The sequence below is a fragment of the Mus caroli genome, chromosome 19, assembly GCF_900094665.2.
Source record: "Mus caroli chromosome 19, CAROLI_EIJ_v1.1, whole genome shotgun sequence".
Taxonomy (NCBI): Eukaryota; Metazoa; Chordata; class Mammalia; order Rodentia; family Muridae; genus Mus; species Mus caroli.
In genome coordinates this window covers 22,631,163-22,657,921 of record NC_034588.1, presented here as the reverse complement: position 1 = coordinate 22,657,921, position 26,759 = coordinate 22,631,163, and the positions used below count along the sequence as shown (strand labels likewise).

Here is a 26,759-nt window from a genome sequence, read left to right as displayed (position 1 = left end):
CAAAAAAAAAAAAAAAAAAAAATCAGACACTGCCCTCTATTTTTCATACATGTACATAATGTATTTCAGTCAAAGTTGCCCCTCATGACTGTCCTTTGTCTCCCCACCCTCCTGACGGTCCATTCTTCCTTCCCATATAGCCCTGCTGCATTGGAACACTTTTCTTGCTTTAGAGGAGCCAGTGAGTTTCATTGGGGAAGAGCCCTTTGTATATCAACAACGGCCTTCCGAGGGCCAACCATAAGGACCCGCAATGCTTACCAAGGAGAGCTACACCTTAAGCCACCAACAAAGGCGGGGCTAGCTTTGAACTTCTCCCTTATCACACTCTCTAAAATTTAAAAACATAGGTTCCAAGCGTTCTCTCCATGGCCATGCACAAAACCCCTGGAATCAGAGAGCATGAGGAGCCAGCTGGAACCCAGAAAGGCGCCTGGCACACGAGAGGTGTCTCAGTAACGGGGGTTACTGCCCTGGCCTTTGGATTCCAGCTTTCTAAGTTCTACCCATGATGATGAAGAGCCCTGATACCCAGCCCTTTCCTTTCTTCATAGCTGGAGACTGAACTCATGTTTAGTACGCATCCTGCTATAGAACGGTATTCTCAACCTTCCAGGTTCCGTTCTGACTGAGTGGATTATTCTGCCTTTTCTGTTTTGGTGTGGGGATACCCTAACTGAAAGAAGCAGGACCAAATTGGCAAAATACCACCAAAGGTACCCAATGCAGCGGCATGGGAGGTCTAGGATAAGGCCTGATATGGAAAACGTTCTTTTCCTTAATAAGATTGTATAGAACGCTATGCAAGGGCGGCTAAATGCCTATGGGATTCCTGAGTTTACAAGACAAGAAGACTAGGATATTCCTAACACACCACTTAAAGAGAAAATACCTCTGAAGAATGAGAAGAGCTGGAGAAATGACCCAGTGGTTAAGAGCAGTGGCTTCAGCCGGGTGTGGTGGCTTTAATCCCAGCATTCGGGAAGCAGAGGCAGGCGGATTTCTGAGTTCGAGGCCAGCCTGGTCTACAAAATGAGTTCCAGGACAGCCAGAGCTACACAGAGAAACCCTGTCTCGAAAAAAACAAACAAACAAAAAGAGCAGTGGCTTCTCTTCCTGACTACCCAGGTTCGATTCCTAGCACCCACACGGCTACTTACAACTGCTGTAGCTCCAGTTCTAGGGGATCAATGTCCTCTTCTTCAGGCCTCTGTAGGCATCAGGCACATATGTGGTGCCCAGACATACGTACAGACAAATACCCATACACATAAAATAAAATAGTAATAAAATGAGTCATAAGGCTGGAGAGATGGCTCAGCAGGTAAGAGCACTGACTGTTCTTCCAGAGGTCCTGAGTTCAATTCCCAGCAACCACATGGTGGCTCACAACCATCTGTAATGGGATCCAGTGCCCTCTTCTGGTGTGTCTGAAGGCAGCTACAGTGTACTCATACAAGTAATAAATAAATAAAAATAAATAAAATAAAGAAACAGAGAACCAAACTGTATTATAAAAAAAATGAGTCATAAAAATAACAAATAGTAACAAATATTTTAAAAGAGACTAGAAAAGCACAGTGAAGACATCTCTCAACACCGATTTTTTTTACTTGCCCCTGTACCTGGATATAAACAGTTACCTGGCTACCTAGTGGATTCCAGCCACCTTTTCAGACACAGTGTAACCAGGGTGATGGAGCCAAGCATGTGTGAGTTCCACACTGTGCTGTGACGCCACACACCCCCACCCTGAACCCTGCCACTCAATGCACATGTGATCTCCAGCAAAATGACCAAATCCCAATTTTCTCGTAAGTGGAAAAAACAGTTCCCAGCTTACAGAGTTATTGTAAAGGTTAAATGAAAATAATAAATAACAAAGAGCAGCAAAGACAGTCTCTGCCACGGGGCAGACGCTGGGGGGGGTGGGGAGGAAAGCGGGTCGCATCAGAATTACTGCTAACAAACACCTCCAGAAATCTAACAAACACCGGAGCTGGAAATTAAACAAAGTACACACTGAAGGAGACAAGAGTGAAGTACACGGAATTAGGGAAATGTGATTCACACCACAAGGGTCCTCGGTTCCACAGCACGTCTTCTTCCTGGTGACAGAAACTAGCACAAGAATGACATTTCTGTGTTTAATTGCACTTCTTAAGCTTTGAGGTTTTGTGTTATTGTTGTTGTTGTTGTTTTTGCTTTTTTGCCCCAGCTCTATTCAATTTCCCCCTGCTCCTGGATCCAAGCTTTTGTTCCCTGTCAAAATCCCTTCCACTGCCGTAAATAATCTCTCTCCCTCTTTTATATTACCTTTCAAATATTTATAGACTGTTATTCTCCATCCCTCCGAGTCATACATCATTTTTGTTGCCCTTCTCCTGGATTCGCCCTAGTTTATCTACATCTTTTAGAGAAAAACAAACCCAGGTGCTTCATGATGATGAAGATGGCACACCCAAAGGCAACAGCCCCAACCAACACACACACACACACACACACACACACTCACTTACTCTTCTATGATGTGCCTCTTACTCCTTTTCTCCAATAATTCCTAATTCCATCTCCAAGATAACACAGGCGAAAATGATAAGGGAGCATGGATGCCAGAGCGCTACACACTAGAAGGATCTGGGGTAGGATGCTGGGCAAAGGTCAGCTCCTGCTAGTGAGGCATTCATTACGTGTGCTATCCACTACTTCTGCTTGTTACCTCCAGGCCACCTCCAGCATTCAGTGCCACTACATTCCCTGAACAGCATCCAGGAGACCCTCTTTTGCTTTGTCTGGCCCTAATGGAAAGGAAAAATTAACACTGTTCAGTGCCTATTAAATCCAAGGTTTGGAAGTGGTAAAAAGAAAACTCCTAAAACTGGACAAAAATAGCTCCCAGCCAGGCTGCCAAAAAAAAAATGGCCCCTTTCCCAGGGACATGCCCCGCTCAGTTCCTCCACATTTCTGCTTGACAGTGACTCTGCCCCATGCCCACAGCACACCTGTTTAGAGGACCCTGCGTCTTACTTTCGTGTGTGTGTGTGTGTGTGTGTGTGTGTGTGTGCTCCCCGTGAAGGTATGCTGAAGCTAACCTCTAAACCTCAGAATCCTGAGCTGTGTGGTTGTACCACACTCCTTGAGACCTTTAGAAAGGATAAAAGATGGCTAACACCATAACACAGTATCAGTGGAGTTAACAAAAAGAGAAAAGTCACAGCGGTGAAAAGGAAGGCGCTGTCTTACAGCGGGGTGTGAGGAATCTGCTTGGGTTTACACTCTTTATCTAGGAATATGGTGGATATTGCTCATGCAGCTTTTTAATGATTTTTTAAATTAATTTTTATTTTCTATGTATGGGCATTTTACCTGCATGTATGTCTATGCACCACATACATGAACTGTCTGTGGAGGCCAGAGAGGGCACAAAATACCTTAGAACTAGAGTTACAGATGGTTGAAAGTCATCATAAGGGCGCCGGGAATTGAACCTGAGTCCTATGGAAGAGTAGCCAGTGTCCTTACCTCTAATTTAGGCCATTTCTTCAGTCCCCGTGCAGCTCATTTTTATAAGAACCAGTTTATGGCTTCACAGTAGACCTCACTCACGCTCATTCAGCTGCTCATAGCAAGAACTCATCTGAAACATACGTTCTAGGTCTTGCTTCTATACTCCATCATAGTCTGCAAGCTCATTTTTTTTTCACGGCTATATCATATTTGATGAAAATGTCACATTCTAAGTATCTTGTGAAAAATCCAAGCATGCTAACCAACCCGGGAAACAATTATTTTTCTCACTTTGCAAGTGAAGAAATGAGAACACAAACCAAGGATGTAGCCTTTCCCAACCACAGGGGCGAGGCGGCCTTCAGAATCCTATGGGAAGAGTCTTCAATGAGAGAACCTCCACTCCAGATAGAAAAATCAGCAAAGGGCTGGTGAGATGGCTCAGTGGATAAGAGCACCCAACTGCTCTTCCAAAGGTCCAGAGTTCAAATCCCAGCAACCACATGGTGGCTCACAACCATCCGTAACGAGATCTGGCGCCCTTTTCTGGAGTGTCTGAAGACAGCTGCAGTGTACTTACTTATAATAAATAAATAAATCTTTAAAAAAAAAAAAAGAAAAAAGAAAAATCAGCAAAATAACAGCAAAATTCTTCTCCTAAGTATATTCCATCGTCAAGGCCTCTAATCAAGCATTCACTACCACATGCTGTTCTCAGAGGGGAACCTGGCCTTGGACTGCAATGCTAATCACGGCAAGACTTTCACATTAACACAAAACAGCACAATGACATTCAAGTAGCTGAGTGAGTGATTGCATAAGGTGTCTATATTATCCAGTTATTCTCTATTAATATCTGGCTAGGCAGCAAGTCCCCGCCCCCTTTCTTGAGATCTGCTACTGAGGAACCAATCAACTTCGACTGAAGTGGGTTATTTTGAAAACTGCCCAAATTTCCAAAATGTCATGCGTGAATTATGCTGAGTCCACATGAAGTCATTAATGTCCTAGGCTTCATCACATTATCAGATCTCTCCTACACCCAGTTACTTGCTTCCGGTCTCTCTCACTTGTTATGTGGTTGCCTCTGGACTTCACGTGTACAGGGCCATTCATTCTCTTGTCATTGTCCCCTAAGCAACATTGAAGAATAACTCTTTCTTACAGTACTTGGAATTGAACCCGGGACTTGTAAATGATAGGCAAGCATCCAAACTCCACCCTAGGCCATTATTACAACTATTTACACAGCATTGACATAGTCATTGCGAGCCTCTAGGGGAGATTTAAAGTGCTTGTGAATACAAAGGTTAATCAACTAAAAGCTCTAGACTCTCCCGGGAGATGGGCTGCCTCTGGGCAAGCCCGTGAGGAATTATACAGATTAGGGTAATTGAGATGGGAAGACATGCCCACAGTGGGTTGCACCATTCCCTATGCAGGGATCCTGGGATCCTGGACTGTATAGTAAAAGAGTTGAGAAATGAGAATCAGCACTGATAGGGTCTGATTCTTGACTGTGGATGCAATGTGACTGCCTGCCTGCCTGCCTGCCTGAAGCCCCTGTTGTTGTATATTACCTGTCCTTATTGATTATAACCTGATACTGTGAGCCAAAACAAGGCCTTCCTTCCTTCAGTTGCTTCTGTCAGTGTATGTATTACCGCAGAAAAAGAAAGGCGACCAATGATATATTTAAGGTGACTTGCGCCTCCAAGGCAGGGTGTATGACCAATCCTCAAGGCTCCAAGGAAAGAGCTGCGCATCTTCTCATTCCTCGGCATGACTGCCCCACAACTTACTGCATACCAAACAGTAGCACTGAAACTTCACACGTCAGAGATCTACATTACAATTCATAACAGTAGCAAAATTACGATTATGAAGTACCAATGAAATAACGTACGGCTGGAGTCACCACATATTATTGAACTGTATTAAAGAGCTGCAGCATTAGGGTTCTGGCTGGGAAATGATTTGGTCCTTGACTGACATCTTTAACTTTTAGTCTGCTGTGGTTAAAACTGAACTAGGCATTGAAGTAGGAAAACAAACACCAACCAACCAACCAACCCCAAAGAGCACACTGCTGTAACCTGTCTTGGGCCCTTTTCACTGGCTGGACTAAAACGACCTAATGAGACCTGAAAGTGGTAATCTGGAGAGATGGCTCAGTGGTTAAGAACGCTGGCTGTTCTGGCAGAGAACTGGGTTTGACTCCCAGCATCCACATGGCAGTTCACAACCATTGGTAACTCTAATAGCGGAGAACCTTAACACCCTTTTTCTGGCCTCAGCAAGCTCCGCATGCACACAGTACCCATATGTACAAACACACACACACACACACAAGTCAGAAATAAATCTTTTAAAATAAATAAATAATAATAATAATAGCAGCTGCATCTTCTGCTCCTTTGCTTGCCTTCCAGGACACTCAGTTGTCTGGCTCTTCTCCTCGCTACTCTCCATAGCCTTTCCAGGGCCGGTCTTAAGGCACTTTCATGGTTTACAATACCATGTAGTAGAGGATATTGCAACTCTTACCCACACGGGGTCGATTTTTATAACCAGTAAGAAACTCTAGTATGGTTAGGAGGAGGATTCAAATGAGAAACGGACGGGAAAAGGACAGGCCTGGATGGTTCACTGAAAAAAGTTCAAGTGAGACCTAAACATAGTCAGCTGAGGAACGTTCCAAACCCGTTGCCTCCTGCCTCTCTTGTAGAGGGTGGGGCTTCTCCTATCTTGCAAGGCCACACCTATCATCTCTACTCTCAGGGGGGGTCATGGAATCAGATCCCAGAAAACCTAGCGTCACCCCTCCACCCCAAGCTCTTTGCCTAAAGACATCTACCAAATCCCCCTTGGCATTCAAGATAACATTCACAGGATTGAGGTGGGGTTGGGGGGTGCACTTTTTCCTTTTTTAAGATTGTTAATTATGGGGGGGGGTATATGCATGTGAGAGCACACCTGAACCCCATTCTCTGCAGGAACAGCACATGTTCTTCATCACTGACACGCCCCTGCAGGATAAACATTCCTCCTTGTTAACAGATGGGAAGGTCTCCCTATGTAACTCAGGCTGGTCTCCAGTCTGTGATCTTCCTGCCTCAGCCAATGCCAGGATCAGGCAAAAGCCCTTCATTGTGCTGGCCAGGCTGGAGTGCAACTGTTCACCTGTCAGCCTGCCAGAGCCCCAGCAAGAGCTTAATCCAGAGCTGCTGTGGCAGCCCCTGTCTGGAGAGAGTGCCACCTATAACATCCACCAAAAGGACAGGTAACCTTACCTCCAAAACAGACCTCCTGTCTCACGCCTGCTTCCTGTCAATACTGCCACCAGCTGGCCCAGCAGCTCCCACAGAGCATGGCCAGTGACCTCCCATGAACCTCTGGTCCCACTTGGCTCCTATCAGCCACATTCGGCGTCACAGATCTTAGGACGAAAAGTAAAATCGGGCCACACACTTGCTGCTTCAACACCCTGGTGACTTTCCACGGCAGTCTAATAAAACCCCAACTCCTTCGGTGGCCTCCACAGCCCAGAATAATGCAGGCCCACTAATATCACCCCGTTCATGCTACTACAGACAGTAGCTACTGGAACAGCTCATTAGAGCTGAGGACTAGCTCTGGGTCTAACCTATTTTTCTCTGAGAGGCTCTCTTGCCTGGACCACATTATCTGGAACATCCAGGAAACCATCCATCCATCCCACACACCTATACCCTCTTAACACCATTTGAATGGAAATATCTTCGTTATGTACCTGTTTATCAAATGTCCCCACCCCTGGAAAAAATAACATCAATGAGAGACACGTGTTTCATGCTAAGAACGTGGCCTGCCCAAGGAACAGTCATTAAATAGATCAAATGGAGAAACGGGAAGAAGGCAAAGAAGAGAAGAAATCTGCTCAGATAGTAGAATAAGCAGGGGAGAATTCACTTTAGCAAATAAATTGGTGCTTCATGAATACAGTCGGCTCCACTGATTTACTGCACAGCCTGTGTGTTTTAGAAACCCCACCCTCCTACACAACACCTTGAGCTCAGAGTCAAGGGAAAGTAGGAGAAGAGGGAAGAAGTGAAAAAATCAATCCCAAAGTCACGTGTTAATGCACACTGACCTGACCTGACATCTGGCTGCATGAAGCAAGAGCAGAAAGTTCTTACTGCTAATAAACATCAGAAAAAAAATCTGCTATAACTATAACACTGAATCAATATTTTCTCTTGACAGTAAGCCAGCTATTTACAGTCTACTTTAAAAGTCACTTACCCATTTTGTTCTGGAAAGCATGTTCACTGGTTGTAAACTAAGACCAGATTAGCAATTATGAAGTTGGCCCACACACGTTAAGAGACTAGAGTAAACTTGGTTTGAAATGTAATTTATCCAGCAATGGAGATCAATATTAATGTGCATTTTCACCAAGGAGTCAAAAACGTTCTGTGAATTTATTTTTTTTTTTTTTAGTCAAGTGAAAATCAAGCAGAGACCTCAGATGGAGGCAGAAAGACTCTTGCATCAGTTTGTAAAAAACACAGAATGATGTCCAACAAATTAAGAGCCAGAAATAGGAGCTAGTACCATGGAGGGTCACAGACACAACAGTGAACCTCCATTCCATTGTGCATCACTGACTGCAGGCCTAGGCTCAGAGTCCAGGTCATCTGGCCAAGGTGTGACATTTATCACAGCATTAGTTCACCTCCCCTAGACCCCACAAACCTGCTCTTTGAGAGATCCTGAAGTCACTGCTATAGGGACAAATATAAATAGAATGGACCCACAGAGATGAGAGAGAGAAAGAGACAGATAGAAAGGGAGAGAAGTGGGACAAAATTGAGGGAGGAAAAATGGATACTAGAAGGAATTAAAAGTGTCTTAATACATGGACAGAAAGCAGAGCTGGCACAGGGGCCATCCACAGTCAAAAGTCAGCTCATGAGCGAAGGCTACTGTCTAACAAGAACAGTGTTTCCACTGCAGAGGTCCTGGAGATACATGGTGTTGACCTCGGAATAGGAGCTGGCTTGTGGGTAAACTCCTTGTTGCTAAAGTGTGAAAACTTGTGTTCAGGTGCCCATGCAAAGCAACGGTAGCCACACATGTAATCCCAGTGTTCCACAGTAGGGCAGGAGAGGAGGGCAGGAGGAGAGTCCAGAGAAGCGTGAAGGGTCAGCTCACCTGGCATACACAGGGGGCAAACTTGAGGCTTTGCCTCAAAGATGGGAGGTAAGCACTAACCCTGGAAGTTGTCTCGGACACATACCAGAGTATGTGTCACGCCATGACATGCACATAGCAATTACAGTGGCATAGTATATAGTATAGATAGATAGATAGATAGATAGATAGATAGATAGTAGCATTTCAGTATAGTTTGCTATAAAAGAAAGTTTTTTTAAGGTTAGTTAATAAAAACATAACAAAAAGGCATTCACAAGACCAAAAGAGAATCAGGAAGCTGAGACAGTAAGGCAGGAGCCGTCAGCCAGTGATAACAGGGTTATATGGACCCTGGAGGACACGGAACAGCTGAGGGAAAGCCGTGACAGGGGAGCCTCTGATAGTCCACAACAGGCAGACTACACCACCTGAGCCAAGAGCCTCCCATCACCATCCATCAAAGTTCTCCAACACTGGACCAGCTGGAGGCAGAAATCCTTAGTCCCTGTGACCTAACCTCTTCCAAAGAGAACGCGAAGGATGACTGTCCATCTCACCGACTCACGGGTCATCAAAGAGACACAAGGTGGGTTTTAACACCTGTTACGTGTGCCTCAATAAAGACATCATAGCACTTTGGTTTTTTTTTCTGTTTTATTATTCTTTTCATTACTTCATGTAACTAAAAATATCAAACCCAAGGCCTTGTGCATGCTCGGTAAATGCTCTTCCATTGAGCTACAGCCAAAGCACATTAAAACAGGATCTCATTAAGTTCCAAGGCTGGCCTAGAACTCCTGATCTTCTTAAATCAGACCCTTATTCTAACCTCCAGCTGCAAAATGGTAGGTCTATTCAACCAGACCCAGTATATCTATTTTAAAAGACTGAATTTTCTGCACCCTTCAAACACTGTTGGTGGGAATTTAATAGTAGTGTACCTCTATGGAAGAGCCTAGCAATCCCTCAAAATGGGAGTTAACATAAAGAGGTAGGAACTCACTCAATATACACCCAAAAGAATGAGACAGACATTTAACCTCATACACTTTGATAAACAAAGCAGCGCTGCTCCTAAGGGCTAAAACATGTAAGCAGTCCAAATGTCAACCAACAAAGACACAGCAAAACAAAATGTGATAAATACCCACACAACGTGAAATTAAACAGTAATTAAAGAAACAAGAATAAATCCAAGGCTGGGCGGTGGTGGCCCACGCTTTAATCCCAAGCACTTGGGAGGCAGAGGCAGGTGGATTCTGAGTTTGAGGCCAACCTGGTCTACAGAGTGAGTTCCAGGACAGCCAGGGCTATCCAGAGAAACCCTGTCTCAAAAAAACAAAAATCACAAACAAAAACAAAGAATAAATCCATGCTACAACATAGATATGCCTTGCAAATATCAAACAAACATGAGTGGAAAAAAAACGAACACAAAAGATACACGTTATACTTCATGACAATATATACAATGTCCCCAAATAAACCAACCTGTGAAGACAAAAATAAATCCATGGAGACCCAGGAAGTGGGGTAGGAAATCGATGAGACAGATAAGGAGTAACCACTAATTAGAGAGTTTGATTATTTCACCACCCTGCTAAATTACTAGAAATATGAAATTTTATGCTTTAAACCAGTGAATGATGACACATAGACCTTTTTCCTCAATCTTTTAAGAAATGAATCTGAGGAGCTGGAAAGATAGCTCGGTTGAGGTGATAGTTACTTTAACTTGACAAAACCTATCGTCCCCCGTGAAGAGAGTTTCAAGGAGGGATTGACTACAAGAGTTGGCCAGTTGTACTGTTTGGTGGGGAGGGTGTCTTCTGTAAGTCATGTGGGAAGACTCAGTCCAGTGTGGGCAACACCCTTCCCTAGGGTAGCCTGTGTAGAACTGTGTAACTGAGTCTGGACTGTGGAGAAGTGGAGAAGTGAGAGAAGGAGCAGAGAAATTAAAGTGAGTGCAAGCAAACAAGCAGGCGTGCATTTCTTCTCTCTATCCTTGGCTATGGCTCTGACACAGCCATCTGTCTCAAGCGCTGCGGCTGTGACTTCTCAGCACGGATGGGCTATGACCTGCAATTCCGAACTAAAATAAGCCCTTTCTCCCGTAAGTTACTTTCTGTCAGGGGAATTTATTGCTGTTACAGAAATGAGACTAGAAATTGGTAAAGTGTCGTTGTGGAAATATAAGCGTCTGAGCTCACACCCCAGCAACTCATAGAGAAGCTGAACGTGGCACTGTACGTGGCCTGTAACCCCACGGCCAGGGGCAGGTTCTAAACTCTCTCACCCACCCAAGATTAAATTTTCAACCATTTAAGTTTTTTTTTTTTAATTCTATAAGCAGCACACACTGAAAATCAGCTATATTATCCTGATGTCTGTGGGTGAGTTCATGCTCGATCATGGCGTTTTAAAACACAACTTCCCCACCACTTACTGATCCATTCTGAAAAGGGTTACCGACTATCGCCCATAAGAGCCTGATACTGGACTGTGCACAGAAGGATAAAAAGAACAGACACTGTCCTCGCCCCTAGGCTTTGCATCACAGACAGCTGTAAGCTAGTTAAAATCCTTGTGTTCTTTCCATACTGTTATCAACTTACTTGTGACCTTAGATTCTGTGTTTACATTTTTCATGACTTTAAACATCCTTTCTAGGCAAAGGCTGACCGATAGGCTACCCTCTCTATATGCTAAAATATGACACAGAGAATTTCCTTAGGACAATACAGTTGTCAGATCTGCCACCTAAGCAGACAACAACCCCTGAACAAAAGGGCAGAGACTTGTTTACAGCAACCTGCCAGTGAGCCCTCCACTACCCTCTAGTGTTTGCTTTCAGCCCCACACCTGTTAACAGCTCCCATTTAAGTTGTTTTGTTGTTTGGAAATCTCTCTCACTCTGAAAGTAAAATGTGAGGATGTTTTTATCTGAAGGCTTTGAATTACTTAACATCATTTCTGCCTCCCTGTTCAACTGAGAGTGGTCCTAAATCATACAATGCAGGCCTTACAGAAAACAGCCCAACCTTTAAAGATAAGCACTCTATCCAGTTTGCTTAAGTTGCTCTTACAGCCTTCTCAACAAAATGCTTCCTTCCTTGCAAAGTTGAAAAACTGTAGATAAAAACTAAAGTGCTTTTGTTTGGGGGGGAGGTTGTTTTGTTTCGTTTTTTCAATAAATTTTTTATTCACTTTACACCCCCATCACAGCTCCATTCTCTCCGCCCAGACCACCCTTATAACCTCCCTTCCCTGGTTACCTCCTGCCACTCTCCTCCCCATCCCTTGGGTACCACCCCACCCTGCAACATCTGTCCTAGCAGGACTAAGCACATCCTCGCCCACTGAGGCCCAACCAGGCAGTCCAGGTAGGGAAAGGGGATTCAATAGCAGGCAACAAAGTCAGAAAAACAAAACCAAACAAACAAACAAACAAACAAACAAAAAACAGTTGGGAAGCTGGGTGTGGTGGCGTGCCTTTAATCCCAGCACTCGGGAGGCAGAGGCAGGCGGATTTCTGAGTTCGAGGCTAGCCTGGTCTACAGAGTGAGTTCCAGGACAGCCAGGGCTACACAGAGAAACCCTGTCTCAAAAAACAAAAAAACAAAAACAAACAAACAAACAAAAAACAGTTGGGTCTGGCAGCACAGATGAGTGAAGAGAATTCGCCTAATGTGCCTGATGTGTGTGAAGCCCCAGGTTCAATTCTTAGCTTGGCAAAACTGAAAACCTTAAGTTTAAAATGAAAATACTGAGAAACGTATCAACACAAAAACCAACTAGAATGCTATTTTCAGTTTTTCTAACCCCAGAGAGAAGGTTCAGAATAGTGAAAATACATTCTGTAAACGGATAATCATGTCATGGTGGATACACATCTGTTGAAATCCACAGAATGTTTGGGACCGTGAGTGGCATGTATGGTGGCTCTTGGGTGATGGGGATGTCACGATACAGGTTCAACAGGCCCACTACTTTGACAGGGGATTTTAGTTATAATGGGGAAGCCTAAACCTGCGAAGGGCCAGAGGCTACATGACAATCTCCACACTACCCTCTTTTATCTTGGGCAAACCTAAAATTTCAGAAAAAGTCTTACTTTTCTGAGAGGGGAGAGGGGAGGAGAGGGGAGAGGAGAGAAGGGAGAGGGAAGAGGGGAGGAGAGGAGAAGGGAGAGGGGAGAAGGGAGAGGGGAGAGGGGAGGAGAGGGGAGAGGAGAGAAGGGAGAGGGAAGAGGGGAGGAGAGGAGAAGGGAGAGGGGAGAAGGGAGAGGGGAGAGGGAAGAGGGGCCTGCTTGTGGACGTTGTACATCGTGGTGCGGAGCCTAGTGCGCACCACGATGTACAACGTCCACAAGCAGAAACAATATAATAACCAGATGTAGAGGGTGGAAGGGATTTGGGAGGAAGAGAAGAGGGGGAGAGGGAAGAGGGGGGCAGGGGAGAGGGCTGCTTGTGGACGTTGTACATCGTGGTGCGGAGCCTAGTGCGCACCACGATGTACAACGTCCACAAGCAGGGAGATGGGACAGGGGAGAGGAGGGGAGAAGGGACAGGGGAGAGGAGAGAGGAAAGGAGAGAAGAGGAGGGGAGAGGGGAGGGGAGAGGGGGAGAGGGAAGAGGGGAGGGGAGGAGAGGGAAGAGAGGAGGGGAGAGGGGAGGACAGGGGGAAGGGGAGGGGAGGAGAGGGGAGAGGGGAGAACTAACCCTTTGTCTTTGCTTGCTAAATCATCAGCACTTGCGGGGTGGTGGCAGCACACACCTCTAACCCCAGCTCTCCTAGGAGACAGATGCATGTGAATCTCTTGAGTTCAAAGCCAGCCTATAGTCTACAGGGTGACTTCCAGGACAGCCAAGGCTACACAGAGAAACCCTGTCTCAAAAACCAAAAATAAAATCATCATCCTTCTCTGTGGGGGGTACGGAGGGGGGGGAGAGAGGAATGTGTGCAGCTCACTCCATACCCAAGCTACTGACAGCCCAGGTCTGCTGGGTGCTCTCCATGCCAGCTGCTGAAGAGAAGGGCCCTGCTACAGTCATGCACAGACCCAGGTGACCCAACTGGTTGAGGGGAGTGAACTCGAGCCACTGGGCTCCACACAAGCAGGAGTTGCCAGAGAAGAGAAGCAGACAGCAGGGCAGAGCTTGATCTGGGGGAGGGTGGGTATGTGTGTGCATGGAAGTCCAGGATGCCCCAGAAGGGAGCGCCCAGGAGATAACATTCAGGTCCGTACAAAGGCCATGCATGCAGAACCCGCCGGGGCTCCACAATGCAGCCCTTCATCTGACAGCTGCACAGTAAAGGAGAGGACAGGAGCTGCTCTGGGAATGGTGAGGGAAAAACGGTATCCAGGGACCCGGAGAAGCGCTGCACGGGACTCAGGGGGGTGTCCTGGGGAAAATGATATTCCAAGGAGAGAGGATGAAGGAAAAAGAGAAATGCTGGCTCAAAACTTTCAGGACAAAAAAATCAACTTAAGGTAAAACTCAAAAGATGAGATCACAAGGAAAGAAACCATGCTGGCATTGCTCTTTTAAGTCACTGTCCTTTAAAGCCAAGGAAATGTCCTCTCCCTAGGTGGCCCCAAAAGAACTGGGAAGGAGTTATTTGCTGGTCAGTGTCGTACCTGCTGACATCTGACCCTGCAGGCCTAAGGACCAACAATGCGTAGGACATTACTCAAAAGGCTAGTTTCACACAAATCCACACCCAAAGTAACAAGGGTCTTACAGGCATTTCCAGAGCTTCCCCTCATCCAACCTGTGGTTAGCCTCCGCCAGTCCTTGACTGAGGACCACAGAGAGTGCCCTCTGTGTTATGTCCTGCTCAGAGGCCTCGGGAGAAGCTTAGCCTGGTAAACCAATTTCCTTTGAAGTGTCCTTAAAACCTAGCTAATGGTCTCCACAATAATTCTCCAACACACTCTCTCTCACTCTCATTTGGCATTTTAAGGAGCCAAAGGGAGATAACTGTGATTCAAGGACAAAAAAAAAAAAATCCACTTAATTTTACCAAGTGAGAGAGGCCTTGCAAACACTGAGACAGCAGAAGTTTAGATCCAGGCCCCTGGGGAGCCAGGTTGGTAAGGAGGGGGCTACTGGGGGGCGGGGGAGGTAACTATGCTAGGACCATGCCTACCATGCTTACTAAGTCACTTCCAGCTCTGCCCTCCCACATCTGTATAATGAAACACTAGGCCGTTAAGACTTCCAACCTGAACTGGAGAGACAGCTCAGTGATTAAGAGCACACATTGCTCTTGCATAGGACCAGTGTTCAAGACCCACATCAGGCAGCTCATGACTGCCGGTGACTCCACCTCCAGGAAGACCTGATGCCTTCGGCCTCCACAGATATCTGCACCCATATGCACATACCCTGTCCCCCTCCTCCATGTACACAGAATTAAAACCAAAGTAAGTCTTTTAAGAATTCCAAGCTATGTTAAGTGAGGAGGCTGTACGTAAGCATTATACTCACGTACAAAAGGGCCAGAAGCTTTAATGTGCAGCAAGTTTTACTGGAATGACTTAAGGAATCAGGATCTTTCACTGAAGTCTATTTTTCAGAGTGTGTGTGTGTGTGTGTGTGTGTGTGTGTAAGAGAGAGAGAGAGAGAGTATGTGTGTGTGTGCAAGAGAGAGAGAGCCTGAGTGTGTGTGTGTGTGTGTGAGAGAGAGAGAGAGAGAGAGAGAGAGAGTGTGTGTGTGTGTGTGAGAGAGAGAGAGAGTGTATGTGTGTGTGTGTGCAAGAGAGAGAGAGCCTGAGCCAGAGGCTATCAGGCAGCAGAGAGAGAGAGAGAGAGAGAGAGAGAGTGTGTGTGTGTGTGCAAGAGAGAGAGCCTGAGCCAGAGGCTATCAGGCATCTCTTGCTGTCTCTTGACATTTTATTTTCTTAAGATTCCTTTTACATCTACAACTGGTTTTGCCTGTATGTGTGTGTACCATGTGTTTTACATGTCTGGGTGTTTTGCTGGGAGGTATGTAATGTGTGCCCCTGGTACCTGCAGAGGTCAGAAGCGGGTATCAGATCTCCTAGAGCTGTAGTTCCAGAGGGTTATCAGCCACCACATGGCTGTTGGAAACAGAACCCTAATCTCTTGAAGGAGCAGCAAGCACTCCCTCGCCACTGAGCTATCTCTCTACCTCCCCAGGTTTTTGAGAGAGGGGCTTGTTGAACTTGGAATTTGCTGTTTTAGCTAGGATGACTGACCAGGGAGCCCAAGGACCCTTGCCTGCCACCCCTGGGTTGCAAACACACACTACCACACAGGGTTTATCCATGGGTGCTGGGGATGTCAGCTCAGGTCCTGCTTACCCAGCGAGCACTTTATCCACTGTGCCACCTCCCTAGCGCTCTGGATGTTTGGTACTCTTCCCTAGATAGTTAGCCTTTAAAACTTTTTCTACTCACATGTGAGGGTCGGAGACAACACTGAGGAGTCAATTCTGTCTTTAACCATGGGTTCTAGGACTCAGGTCATTGGGCTTACAGGCAAGCCACTTAATTCCATCATCTCACCAGACCAGTATCTGCCATCTGCCTACCTGAGTTCAACAATATTTCAAGGAAAGTCTCTGCAACGTAAGCTACCGATTTGTTAGTTTCTGGCTGCTTAAGAGGTTGGCTTCCATTTGCTGCCTAAAAGCCTCAAGACTCTTTGTTCTCCTCCCTCCCCCCCTCCCGCTCTCCCCTTCCCCCTCTCTCTCCTAGATTCAGTATTTTACTCTATTCCCTGCTCCATTGCCCTGATGGGATGCTCATATCCTGACTTGGTCCAGAAGTCATCAATCGCAATGCAGATGTCCCAAAGTCAGTTCTGTGAAGGAGGCCACTGAAGCTCCTGACTGGGCTGACTGGAGGGCAGCTTGTCCTCCTCAAGCAGGCAGAGAGAGCCTCCAGGGCAGGTCTGGCCCACATGGTCCCCAGTGAATGACTTCACATGTCTAAACCCAAATCTTCTCCTTCCCCTTGCTTGCTGCTTCAAAATGCCACCAGGACCCGAAGGTTTGTCAGCCTCGGAGGCAAAGCAGGAATCCTGAAACCCCACCACCACCTGAACACACCGCCAGAACTTCTCTGTTCCTATGAAGAGTCAAGTTTAAGGACATACTGTGAGCATCAAATCCAAAGAAAACAGAGTGCTGTTCTGGTGTGTGCCTCCTTTTTTTCTTTATATTGGTGCCAAGACTGGTGGGAAACAATACTCTTCCTAAAGAAATCAGATGCCAGGCGCTGTCTTTTGCAAGGCTACCGATATGCAGTGTAAATAGAAGCCAAGCCTCACCTCACACCCCCAGTCAGAACACAGTCTAAACTGCAGCCCCAGTACCTCAGGGGACAGAGGCATCGCTGAGCTACCATTCCTTCATTCACTGGGATGTAGTCGCATGCATCACCATGCACTGGGAGCAAGGGCACCTTTTTCTTTGTTAACTACAGTGACAGAAATGTAGACACATGTACCTGCTTCTTTGAGACATGCTTACCTTATTCCATCCAACAGCCAGGACTCATAGGAAGACACTCGCCCCGCCCCCTTGCCCCCCTCCCCCCCACCCCAGGAACCCTCTCCTTAAGATGTAGAAACAAGAAGCCCAGCGAGCTTGAAAAGCTTGTCTAAGGTTGCACAGCAATGGACGGACTCAGCCATAGGGGATGAGTCATGCTATCCTCACTGGTTAAGCTCAGCGAACAGCAATGCCTGAAAGCTTGGTTAAGGTGGTACACAGTGCAAGGCTGGCTTTTATGGAGTTTCACTGGGTTTCTGCTGTGGCTCTCGGTATGCACAGTGGCTCTGCTACCCAAAGCTTCCCTCGCTGTGGTTTCAGGTATCTGAGGTCAAGCCAATGGAAAATTGCAGAAATAAGTAATTTTATTATGTTGTTACAATTACTCTAGTTATTGGCTGTTATTAAATATCTTACTAATTTACAAACTAAATCTTGTCACAGGAATGTAGATACAGGAAAACATAGTGTGTGTGTATGTATTTGTGTATGTGTGTGTGTGTGTGTGTGTGTGTTTAGTACGTTCTTTAGCCTCAAGCACTTACCTGGGTTTTAAAACATGCTCCACAGATATGGGGCACTACTTATTTAATTGCCAGAAAATCCTAAATTCAGAAGAATATTAGCAGGTTTCTTAAATATTCCTGCATTTCAAACCAATACCATCAACCTCTTTATTATCTATTTGTGTGCGTGTGCACGCAAATGCCCGTGGACACCAGAAAGGGGCACTGGATCTTCTGGACCGGGTAACAGACAGTGGTGAGCTGGCTGGGAACTGAACTCCGGAAGAGCAGCAAGCGCTCTTACCCGTCCTGGGCCATATGTGGCAACTGAGAACTTAAACCATGGCTAGTGCACTGGAGAAACCAGAGTTTCTCACTGTATGTCAGTAGAATAGCTTTAAACCGCAATGGCTGGAGGCTTCTACAGCAGACAGTGAGCACTCACATCCACCGCAGTTCTCTGGGCTTTGTTGAGGATCCTGAATTCTGAGGAGGATGGACTGAGTTAGACTTCCCTCATTCAACCAATCTAGTCAGTCAATTAGCTCCTCCTTCAGCGGTCAAGCAGGTTACAAAGAATTACTACCCCTACCTTACACCAACCCTGGGGTGGGGGTGGGGGAATGAGATGAATTTGCATATATACAGCCCCTGGAATGACCCAGCACACATGCCCCCTACATTCCTTCTCCGACTCATTCAAATGTGAAATCTAGGATTTGCCCCTTCAGACCCTTTCTGCTAAGAAGTGTAGTCCTTCCAAGAGGAAGAGAGAGCCAATTCCAGGAAACAGGGACCCTGAGCTCCCACCCAAGGGGACCCTATTATGGACAGAGATGGTACATGGACAATCTTCCATCTCCCAGGTCATCTGTGATCCCTATCCTTCACACCGACCAACAGGAAATCCAAGCTGCTTATGCTCTGCTTTTGGAAGGCCTGAGCATCTTGGGAAGCAGCCAAAGGCCAAACAGCAGAAGCAGAACCCTTCAGGAAACTCCTGATAAATTCACGTGGAGCTGGGGTTGTGGGAGATCCTGAGGCTGTTCACATGCCTACCACCCTCTTTCTTTCCTTGGCTGAGTCCCATGGGAGCCCACACCCCTTGGTTACCTGAGGCAGAGGGGGTTGGGGTGCTGGCCGGTGGGGGCTGGGCAGAGCTGCTGCTCTCGGCCATCAGGCACGGGTTGCTGGCATTATTCTCTCTTTTGACCAGGAGCTCGGCTGCACTGGGCAGCGGAATCGGGTGGCTGATACCCAGTTCTTCTTCCTGGGCCTGCTGTCTTCTCAGGGCCACCTGGAAGCACAGACAGCAAGTCACACTCCAGCAGAGCACGCTCACCTGCAGAGTCCTGCAAAACTACCGCTTCTCATCTCTGCCTTGTCCATTCACCCGGCTCCATGGAGGCGCTGGCTAGTTTTACATCAACCTGACACAAGCTGAAGTCACTGGATAGGAGGAAGCCCCACTTGAGAAAATGGCCTTGGTATGATCAGACTACAGGTAAGCCTATAGAACACTTTCTTAATTAGTGACTGATGTGGGAGGGCCCAGGCCATAGGGAGTGGTGTTATCCCTGGGCAGGTGGTCCTGGGTTCTGTATTTTTTAAAAGCTTGCTGAGCAAGCCATGGGGAGCAATCCACTAAGCAGTACTCCTTCATGGCCTCTGCATCCGCTCCAGTTTCCAGGTTCCTGGCCTGCTTGAGTCCTGGCTTACTGCAACAATGGCCAGTGATGTGGAAATGTAAGCCAAAGAAGCCCTTTCCTCCCTCCCCAAGTTGCTTTTTTGGTTTGTGGTGTTGTGTCACAGTAATAGAAACGGTAAGACATTAGGTAACTATAATATGCCACCCTGGAAAAACTGTGGAGTAAACTCAAAACCAAGACTTCTGGTAGGTCAGAAAGGTCTTGAGGCCATTCACTCCTTCATTCAACACACAGGTTTAAAAAAAAAAAAAAAAGCCACTATACTGGGAAGACCAACATTAACATCAGGTTAGACCCAAGTTCCTCCCTGTTTAGGAGAAAAAGGAGCCAAGTAAACAAGCAACATCAACACAAAATGTGCTAGATCCCTACAGAAGAAAATGCAATCAAAATATCTTTAAAACAGAGGTAAAAAGTATGTCAAGAATCCCAGCATCCGGAAGGTTCAGAATTGAGAATTCAAGCCAAACCTGTGCTATGTGTCAAGACCCTACCTGGAAAAAGAAAAACATCATTAAAAATCTATGCATCCTACAAGCAGTGACAAGCAAGTTTCTCGCAGAGCTGTAAGCATGGGATGAGCAGGGTTTGCAAATGCCAGGGGGAGGTCAGAGCAATCTGGAAGGACAACCCATGAGGGACCGCTGAGGAACCCCTCAAGAGTCGTTTCCCAGGGCAGGATGGCTCTAGTAGAGAAGGGACCTGGTGCTCACATCCCTGGAGTGTGAGTGGTTCAGACAGGAAGGTGACCTAGGACTGGAGGGAAAAAAAAAAAAGAAAGAAAGAAACAACCCAACAGGCTTTTACTAAACTCTGCATGGTCCTTCTTCAACTTGTCTTTTAAATAACATTTGTTAAAGGTTAGGCCCCTAAAAGGCCTAAAGAAAAGAAAGTCTTTTGTTTTGACATGTAACAAAGCCAAAAGACTTTCTCTGGAAACTGACCATTTGATGATCTAACACTCCCAAGTGAAGTACCAATACCTCAGAGACCCAGAGCCAGGAAAGAGTAAAGGTTAAAATCTACTGTCCAAGTTTAATCAATCGGGAGGTTTCACTCACAATCAAAGGAAGCTCTAACCCTGAATGTGAGACCTTAAATAAGCAGTCGTTAAGACTAAATAAGTTTAACTCTTACTGAGGTTTGTTTTTTTGGTTTGGTTTGTTGGTTTTACATTGTATACATTAACCAAGAGGCTTGGAGATAGACTAGCAATGGCTCTGGCCAGAAGAAACTGATGCCACAGCAAAGGACTGGAGTATATATATCAAGACACAAATTCCATGCCCTGGCATACCCCAAATGTACAGCTTAGACATGCCATAAATGCACACCTTTTCAAAAACCTCCTGTTAGGAAATGGTTATTTAAACAGGGAAGAGGGTAGCACCTGATTTTTTAAAAGCATTGATTTTCAACTTATGTTTTAATGTCTATTTCCAATTATTTGCAAGTGAGCAAAACCCATTATTATCTAGATTTGTAATCTTGAATTGCTTTTTGTTTTTAATTCAGCTTTTAACCTCAAAATCAGCCCCCTAATGAAGGAGATTCAAAATTAATGTCCCCATTAGAATATATATTTTATTCACTTGAGGAAACCCTTTCCATCTGTACTCTTCACACTAAATACGTAATCCAACCATTAAGTGTTGCTAATATTTTTACCTATAAGTATAATTTATAGATCCTTATGTTTTATAATCTTGCAATGCTTTCAATATAATGTGGAACATATTCTCATTCATTACAGATTAAGATAAAATGTCTTTAAGAAACTAAAGAGAACTATTTCTTCCTTTAGCTTTCGCAATATGTGAAACCAAAGTATATATAATTTTAGACATACTTTATAAAGTGTGCCACCCATAGGGATGTATAATATGTAAGCGTTTGTGGAGTCCTAGTCAACTTTCTCATCTACATCACTTTCAAAAGATGTTCTTAACCAAAAGTACTTCGTCTTTAGCAAACATTTCTTTGGTATCTTTTGATTTTAAATAACCTGCCTTAAGATGAAACAACATTCAGGGGGAAAGAATGCATATTATTGTCTTCTAAAGATCCTTTAGGATGCCGACGTTTAACTATTTCCGTCAAGCTGCTAAATTACTAGCCTGCTGTTCAAGCTACTAAAAAAAAAGAAAAAAGAAAAAAAAAAAAGAAAGAAAGGAAAAGACCGATCTACAGGTCTTCAAACTGGCACCTTCCCTACACCTGTATTTAAAAAAAAAATTTTAAGCATAATTGAACTTCGATAATTTAGGTCGCGTCTACAAATTTGTAAATGTTAACATTTTCAAAATTGCTGAGACGCTTGCCCTGGTCCGCGGGGCGAACCCGGAAAGTGCGCCAACAGAGGCGCGAACACGCTGCGCTCCCGCCCATCCCGAGGTCTTTTCCAGAAGCAGCACCTTTCCGGCGCCACCTGGGTGAAACCTGGCCCGTGAAGCCAGGGACCCTAAGGGCCTGAATCCCCGGAACTCAATGTCTGTGTAACGAGAGGTTTGGGGCTATGGAGATTCTTCCCGAAGGAGCGAACCCCTCAATTTTCAGCTAGGGAAGTAGTTTAAAATCATGGCAGCTCTCCCAGTGGAGCAAACCCCTCCAGCCTGCCAGTAAAGTTTGAATCTCGGGACGCCCGCACCGACCCCCAAACATTCCTGGTCCCGGGGTTTTCTGACTCAGGGAATCTCGCGACTCGGTTCGCAGAGCGCCCTTGGAGACTATGGGGGCCCAAGTGCGTGGCGAACCCCGAAATTCAGCTGGAAGCCGAGCTCAGAATGAAGGGAACCCCGTGCGGAGTTAAAATACTGAGCCACTCGTCTACGGATGGCGAGGGTGCGCGGGTGCAGCCCGAACCCCACATCATTGCTGGGAACAACCCCCCCGCCGTAAATCCGCGGGATTCAAGCAGACGGAACCCGCAACCCTCCATCGCCGCCCCACCCCCACCACGACCCGGGCGTCTGGACCGCGGCTCGCCCAAGCCCGCGTCCGTCGATGCAACACCCCCCACCCCCCACCCCATCTTGCAGGCTTCCCCGGGGAGCCCGAACTCACCTGCGCGGCCATCACCCGCTGTCGCTCCGCAATCAGGCTGCACTTCTTGCACTGGCAATCCCGCCACATGCAGAAGCGCTTGTGGCCCTTGAGCGGCGACGCGTAACCGTGGTTCCTGCAGCGAGCGCATTTGGGCAGCCTCGGGGACTTCTTGCTTCCAGAACCCAGGCCCGACGGCCCGGAGCCCGAGGCACCTCCGCTGCCCCCCGCGCCCGAGCCCCCGGCTGCTCCAGCCATCGCCCCGGCAGCTTTGCTGTAACCTCCGGCTTTGCCCTGCGGCGGGGCCCCGGGAGCGTGAGGAACCTCGGTCGGGGTAGAGGACTTGCCGAATGTGTCGTCGTTCGGCATGGAGCTTCGCCTCCCTCTCCGGGATCCACCCAGCCGGCTGCCTAGAAGGCGCGCAGGAGGCGGGTGCACCGCAGCTGGACCTGTAGTCCAAATGAAGAGCTCGGGGAGTGGGTGGGGGGTTGTACCTCTTTTCTTTTTTCTTTTTTCTTTTTTTTTCCTTTTGGCGCGCCTAGCGCAGGACTTTTGGATACTTTTCAGAACCTTCCGAGGATTGCGTGGGCGGGAGAGGGCGCTACGCGGCGTGGCCACGCCCACTGTCCCCCAACTCCATCCACTGCGCTTCTGCTGAGTGCAAGCTTGCACCAGCTGCAAAATTGCTACAAACCTCAGCCGCGCGCAGCGCACCAGCACGAGGAGCTCCCTCTGCGCGCCCAGCTCCAAGGAATTGAGCTGAGCGCTAATGGTTGCTTGGAGGAGGTGCAGACCACCCTGTGTGGTCGACTGGCTCCCTTCCCTCACCCCTAACGCCCAAGGAGGCCTACTGGATAACAGAGACTGGCAGCAAATTTCTTCCCCCCACCCCCACCCCCACTCCCACCCTCTTGTAAGAGTGAGACAGACTGAACGTCCAAGAAAAGCCGAGTCTTGTGTTTTTGCAGTTCGTGGGGCTCACGCGCCCCAAAAGTTGAAGGCCTGGGCTTTCTGCCTCCCACACCCCTGTTTATTTGCTCTCAGGATTTCTACCACCTGGCTCCAGATAGATCAATATCACATTAGGTGGTTCAGCTCTAGCCTGCTTTGCTTTTTGCTGTAGTAGATAGCTTTTGCCTTTGATGCAACTTCCTTTAGGAGTCTGCAGGCATGTGGATCTCGGGCATTTCAAAACTAAATGTGACCAGGCATACTGTCATCTCAGCACCTGGAAGGCTGAAGCAGAAAATCTACCGTGAGCTCAAGGCCAGTCTGTCGCCACGTAATGAGTTCCTGGCCGTTTAGAGTTATAAAGACCCTGTCTTGGAATACATAAGTAAATAGATTTTTAAAATGGAAAACAGAGAGAGAGACAGAGAGAGACAGAGAGACAGACAGACAGACAGAGACAGAGAGAGAGAGAGACAGACAGACAGACAGAGACAGAGAGACAGAGACAGACAGAAAGAAAGAGACAGAGAGAGACAGAGAGAGAGAGAGAGAGAGAGAGAGAGAGAGAGAGAGAGAGAGAGAGAGAGAGGCTAAAGGACTCTAAGTTTGCGGTCAGCCTGGGCTAAGTAAAGAGATCCAGCACCCAAAATTTAAAAACAAACAAGCAAACAAACAAAACGTGAATCTGGAAGAGGGATCATGCAGATGGAAACATTACTCAAAACTCATTCCATGCTAAGATCTACTCTTTTATTGTATGGAAATGAACCTCACAACCTACCCCCCACCCCCACCCCCGCTCCATCACTCTGGAGCCTTTCCTAGGTTTCCCACCTGCTCTCTGCCAGTGTCCTCTGTCCTCTGGCTTCACTTGCTGGAGCAAATGCCCTCAAGATCTGCTCAACCAATGCCCACACTCCTGTGTCTCTCAAAGCCCACACTCCCTGTTAAATCACTAAATCAGAATGTCTAGCCTGGCAGCTAATATCTGTTATCTCAGCAACTGAGTTGTGAATTCCAGGCCGGCCTGAGCTACATACAAGATGAAGTCCAGTACAGCCCTACCCCCTACTCCCAAAAAAGTCTGTGTCTCTGCAGGAGCCTTCATCGGGGCTATTTCTTTAGTCTTCTAGTGTAGTCCTGGCACACAGCCCCCTGCCCCTGAGGGCTATGGCTGGGTACTGTTTTCTACATGAAAAAACAAAAGTCTGAGACTGTGGTTTTTCTCTGCATCTCTTAGCCTCTGACCCCCTTCCAGCTTGGACCAGTACTGGCCTCTCTGGCAAGTGTCTCATCTCTAGGCTTGCAATTACATGTGTACCATCAGGAGGCTGTCATTGCAACCCTCCTCTGCTGCGTCTTACTAAAGTCAACACTCACCTTCCATGTTAGGGCTGTTTTCCCAAATGAGCACAGCCTTGGCTCCTCATGGAAAAAGCTACCCAGTGGCCGTGCCTTTTTAGCAGTTTGGCATGGTCAGGCACCTACCTCTGAAATGCCCTAATGTGCCTTTCACATTCCAATTCCCATACCTATTCCCTCTGTGCGAGTTCTTCCCATTCCCATTCACTGTCTAAAAAAAAAATTATTTCAAAAAGAACCTTCTAGTTTTACAAAGAACTTTACGTGAGATGCCAGGGGAACTCCCCTTCAGAAAAGGGTCCCCATACAACCATTCACCTACCTTAGAGCTTCTTAAAGGATAGTCATTACATCAGTCAAAGATATGCCTGTCCAGTAAAAGCCTCTCATTGTAATACACAAGTCAGCCAGGCCTGACCGCAGAGGCTTGTAATCCCAGCTACACTCAAGAGTGAAGCAGGAAGATTGGAAGTTCAAGGTTAGTCTCAGCTACAGAATGAATTCAAAGCCAGCTTAGGCAATGTCATGAGATCCTGTCTTAAAATAAATAAAAAGACTGCTGGGTGTGGTGGCATCTTGGGTCTTCCTTTAATTTGGAGTCAGAGACAGATGTATCTCTACATAGCAAGTTCCCAGTTATCTGGGGCTAGTAATGAGACACTGTTGGGGGTGGGGTTGGAGCTAGACATGTAACTCAGTGGTAGAGTACTTGTCTTCCAGACCCTAGGTTCAATTCTCAATACCACAAATTAATTAATTGATTGATTAATTAAGACAGATGCCAACTGCTGTTAGCCAGCACTTATTTTTATTATTTTCATTTTAATAAACTGCAGCTGAGTCATCCCAAGGTCCGGTCCAGCCTTAGCAATTGAGATAGGAGAAGAAGGTGCTGCAGAATCCAGACGCTGAGGCACCTTTGACAGAGTGACTTCACTCTATATGGCTTAGAAGGAGGAACCTACACATCGTAGACCTTGAAACCTAGGAGGTTATGGAAAAAATTGATAGCAAATTAGGCTTTTATTCATAAACCAGAGAGGACACATCATGCAGGAAAGAGCCACAAAGGGAGGAGAGGTTGGGTCTATACGCTATACCTCGATAGGGGGGTGCTTGTTGGGCACGCATGAGGCCCTGAATTCAATTCCCAGCACAGAAAATGGACCTCCAGACTGAACAGTCCCACTTGATCTATTTATTTGTGCATGAAAAAGAAGTGTGTGTGGTCCTGAGATGGAAGCCAGGGCCGTATGTGTACCACTGCCTCCTCTGCCCGTCTTTGTATTTTTTTTTTTTTTTAATTTAAGGCAGAGTCTCAGTAACATGCTGAGGCTGACCTTGAACTCTCTCTGCAGCCTAAGAAAGCCTTGAATTTTTGATCTGCCTGTCTCAGCCTTCCCATAGCTGGGATTACGGCCCAGTACAGTAATCTACAGACCCAGCTCTTATAGATATTTTATAAATTCTGACCCCATTGTCTCCTTTCTTTCCCAGAAACCAAAGCCCCCAGGACTCACTGACAGGGGAGGGGGGGTTTGCAGTTTTTAAATGTATCTTCTACTTTTTTTTTCTTTCTTTTTTTTTTCTTTTGGTTTTTTTCTGAGGCAGGGTTTCTCTGTGTAGTCCTGGCTGTCCTGGAACTCACTCTGTAACTCAGGCTGGTCTCGAACTCAGAAATCTGCCTGCCTCTGCCTCCCAACTGCTGGAATTAAAGGCAGGCACCACCACTGCCCAACTTAAATGTATCTTTTAAAATGGCTTTTTTAAAAAAGCCTGAATTAAAGCGTCTTAATTAGGAAATTTAAAAAATAAAATAAAATGATTGATAAATTGGGCTGCATCACAATATAATACTTTGGTGCTTCAAAAACTATCATTTAAAAAAAATGAAAAGATCAACCATGGACTGACAGAAAATATTTAGAAATCATGTCTGGTAAACAACTTGCATCAAGAATCTGTAGGGAACTGTTTTGAT

General features: G+C 46.4%; 1 protein-coding gene across 1 annotated transcript in view; it reads right to left on the bottom strand.

Annotated features, from left to right (window-relative positions):
* Positions 1 to 22,976, bottom strand: part of Dmrt1 (doublesex and mab-3 related transcription factor 1) — a 100,139-nt gene extending 77,163 nt beyond the window's left edge. The window contains exons 1-2 of the mRNA XM_021152024.2: positions 22,487 to 22,976; positions 18,828 to 19,011 (exon numbers count right to left, since the gene is read on the bottom strand). Of these exons, the coding sequence (XP_021007683.1) occupies positions 18,828 to 19,011; positions 22,487 to 22,834 (532 nt within the window). The 5' untranslated portion in view covers positions 22,835 to 22,976. The remainder of the gene's footprint in view (positions 1 to 18,827; positions 19,012 to 22,486) is intronic.
* Positions 22,977 to 26,759: the final 3,783 nt, after the last annotated feature.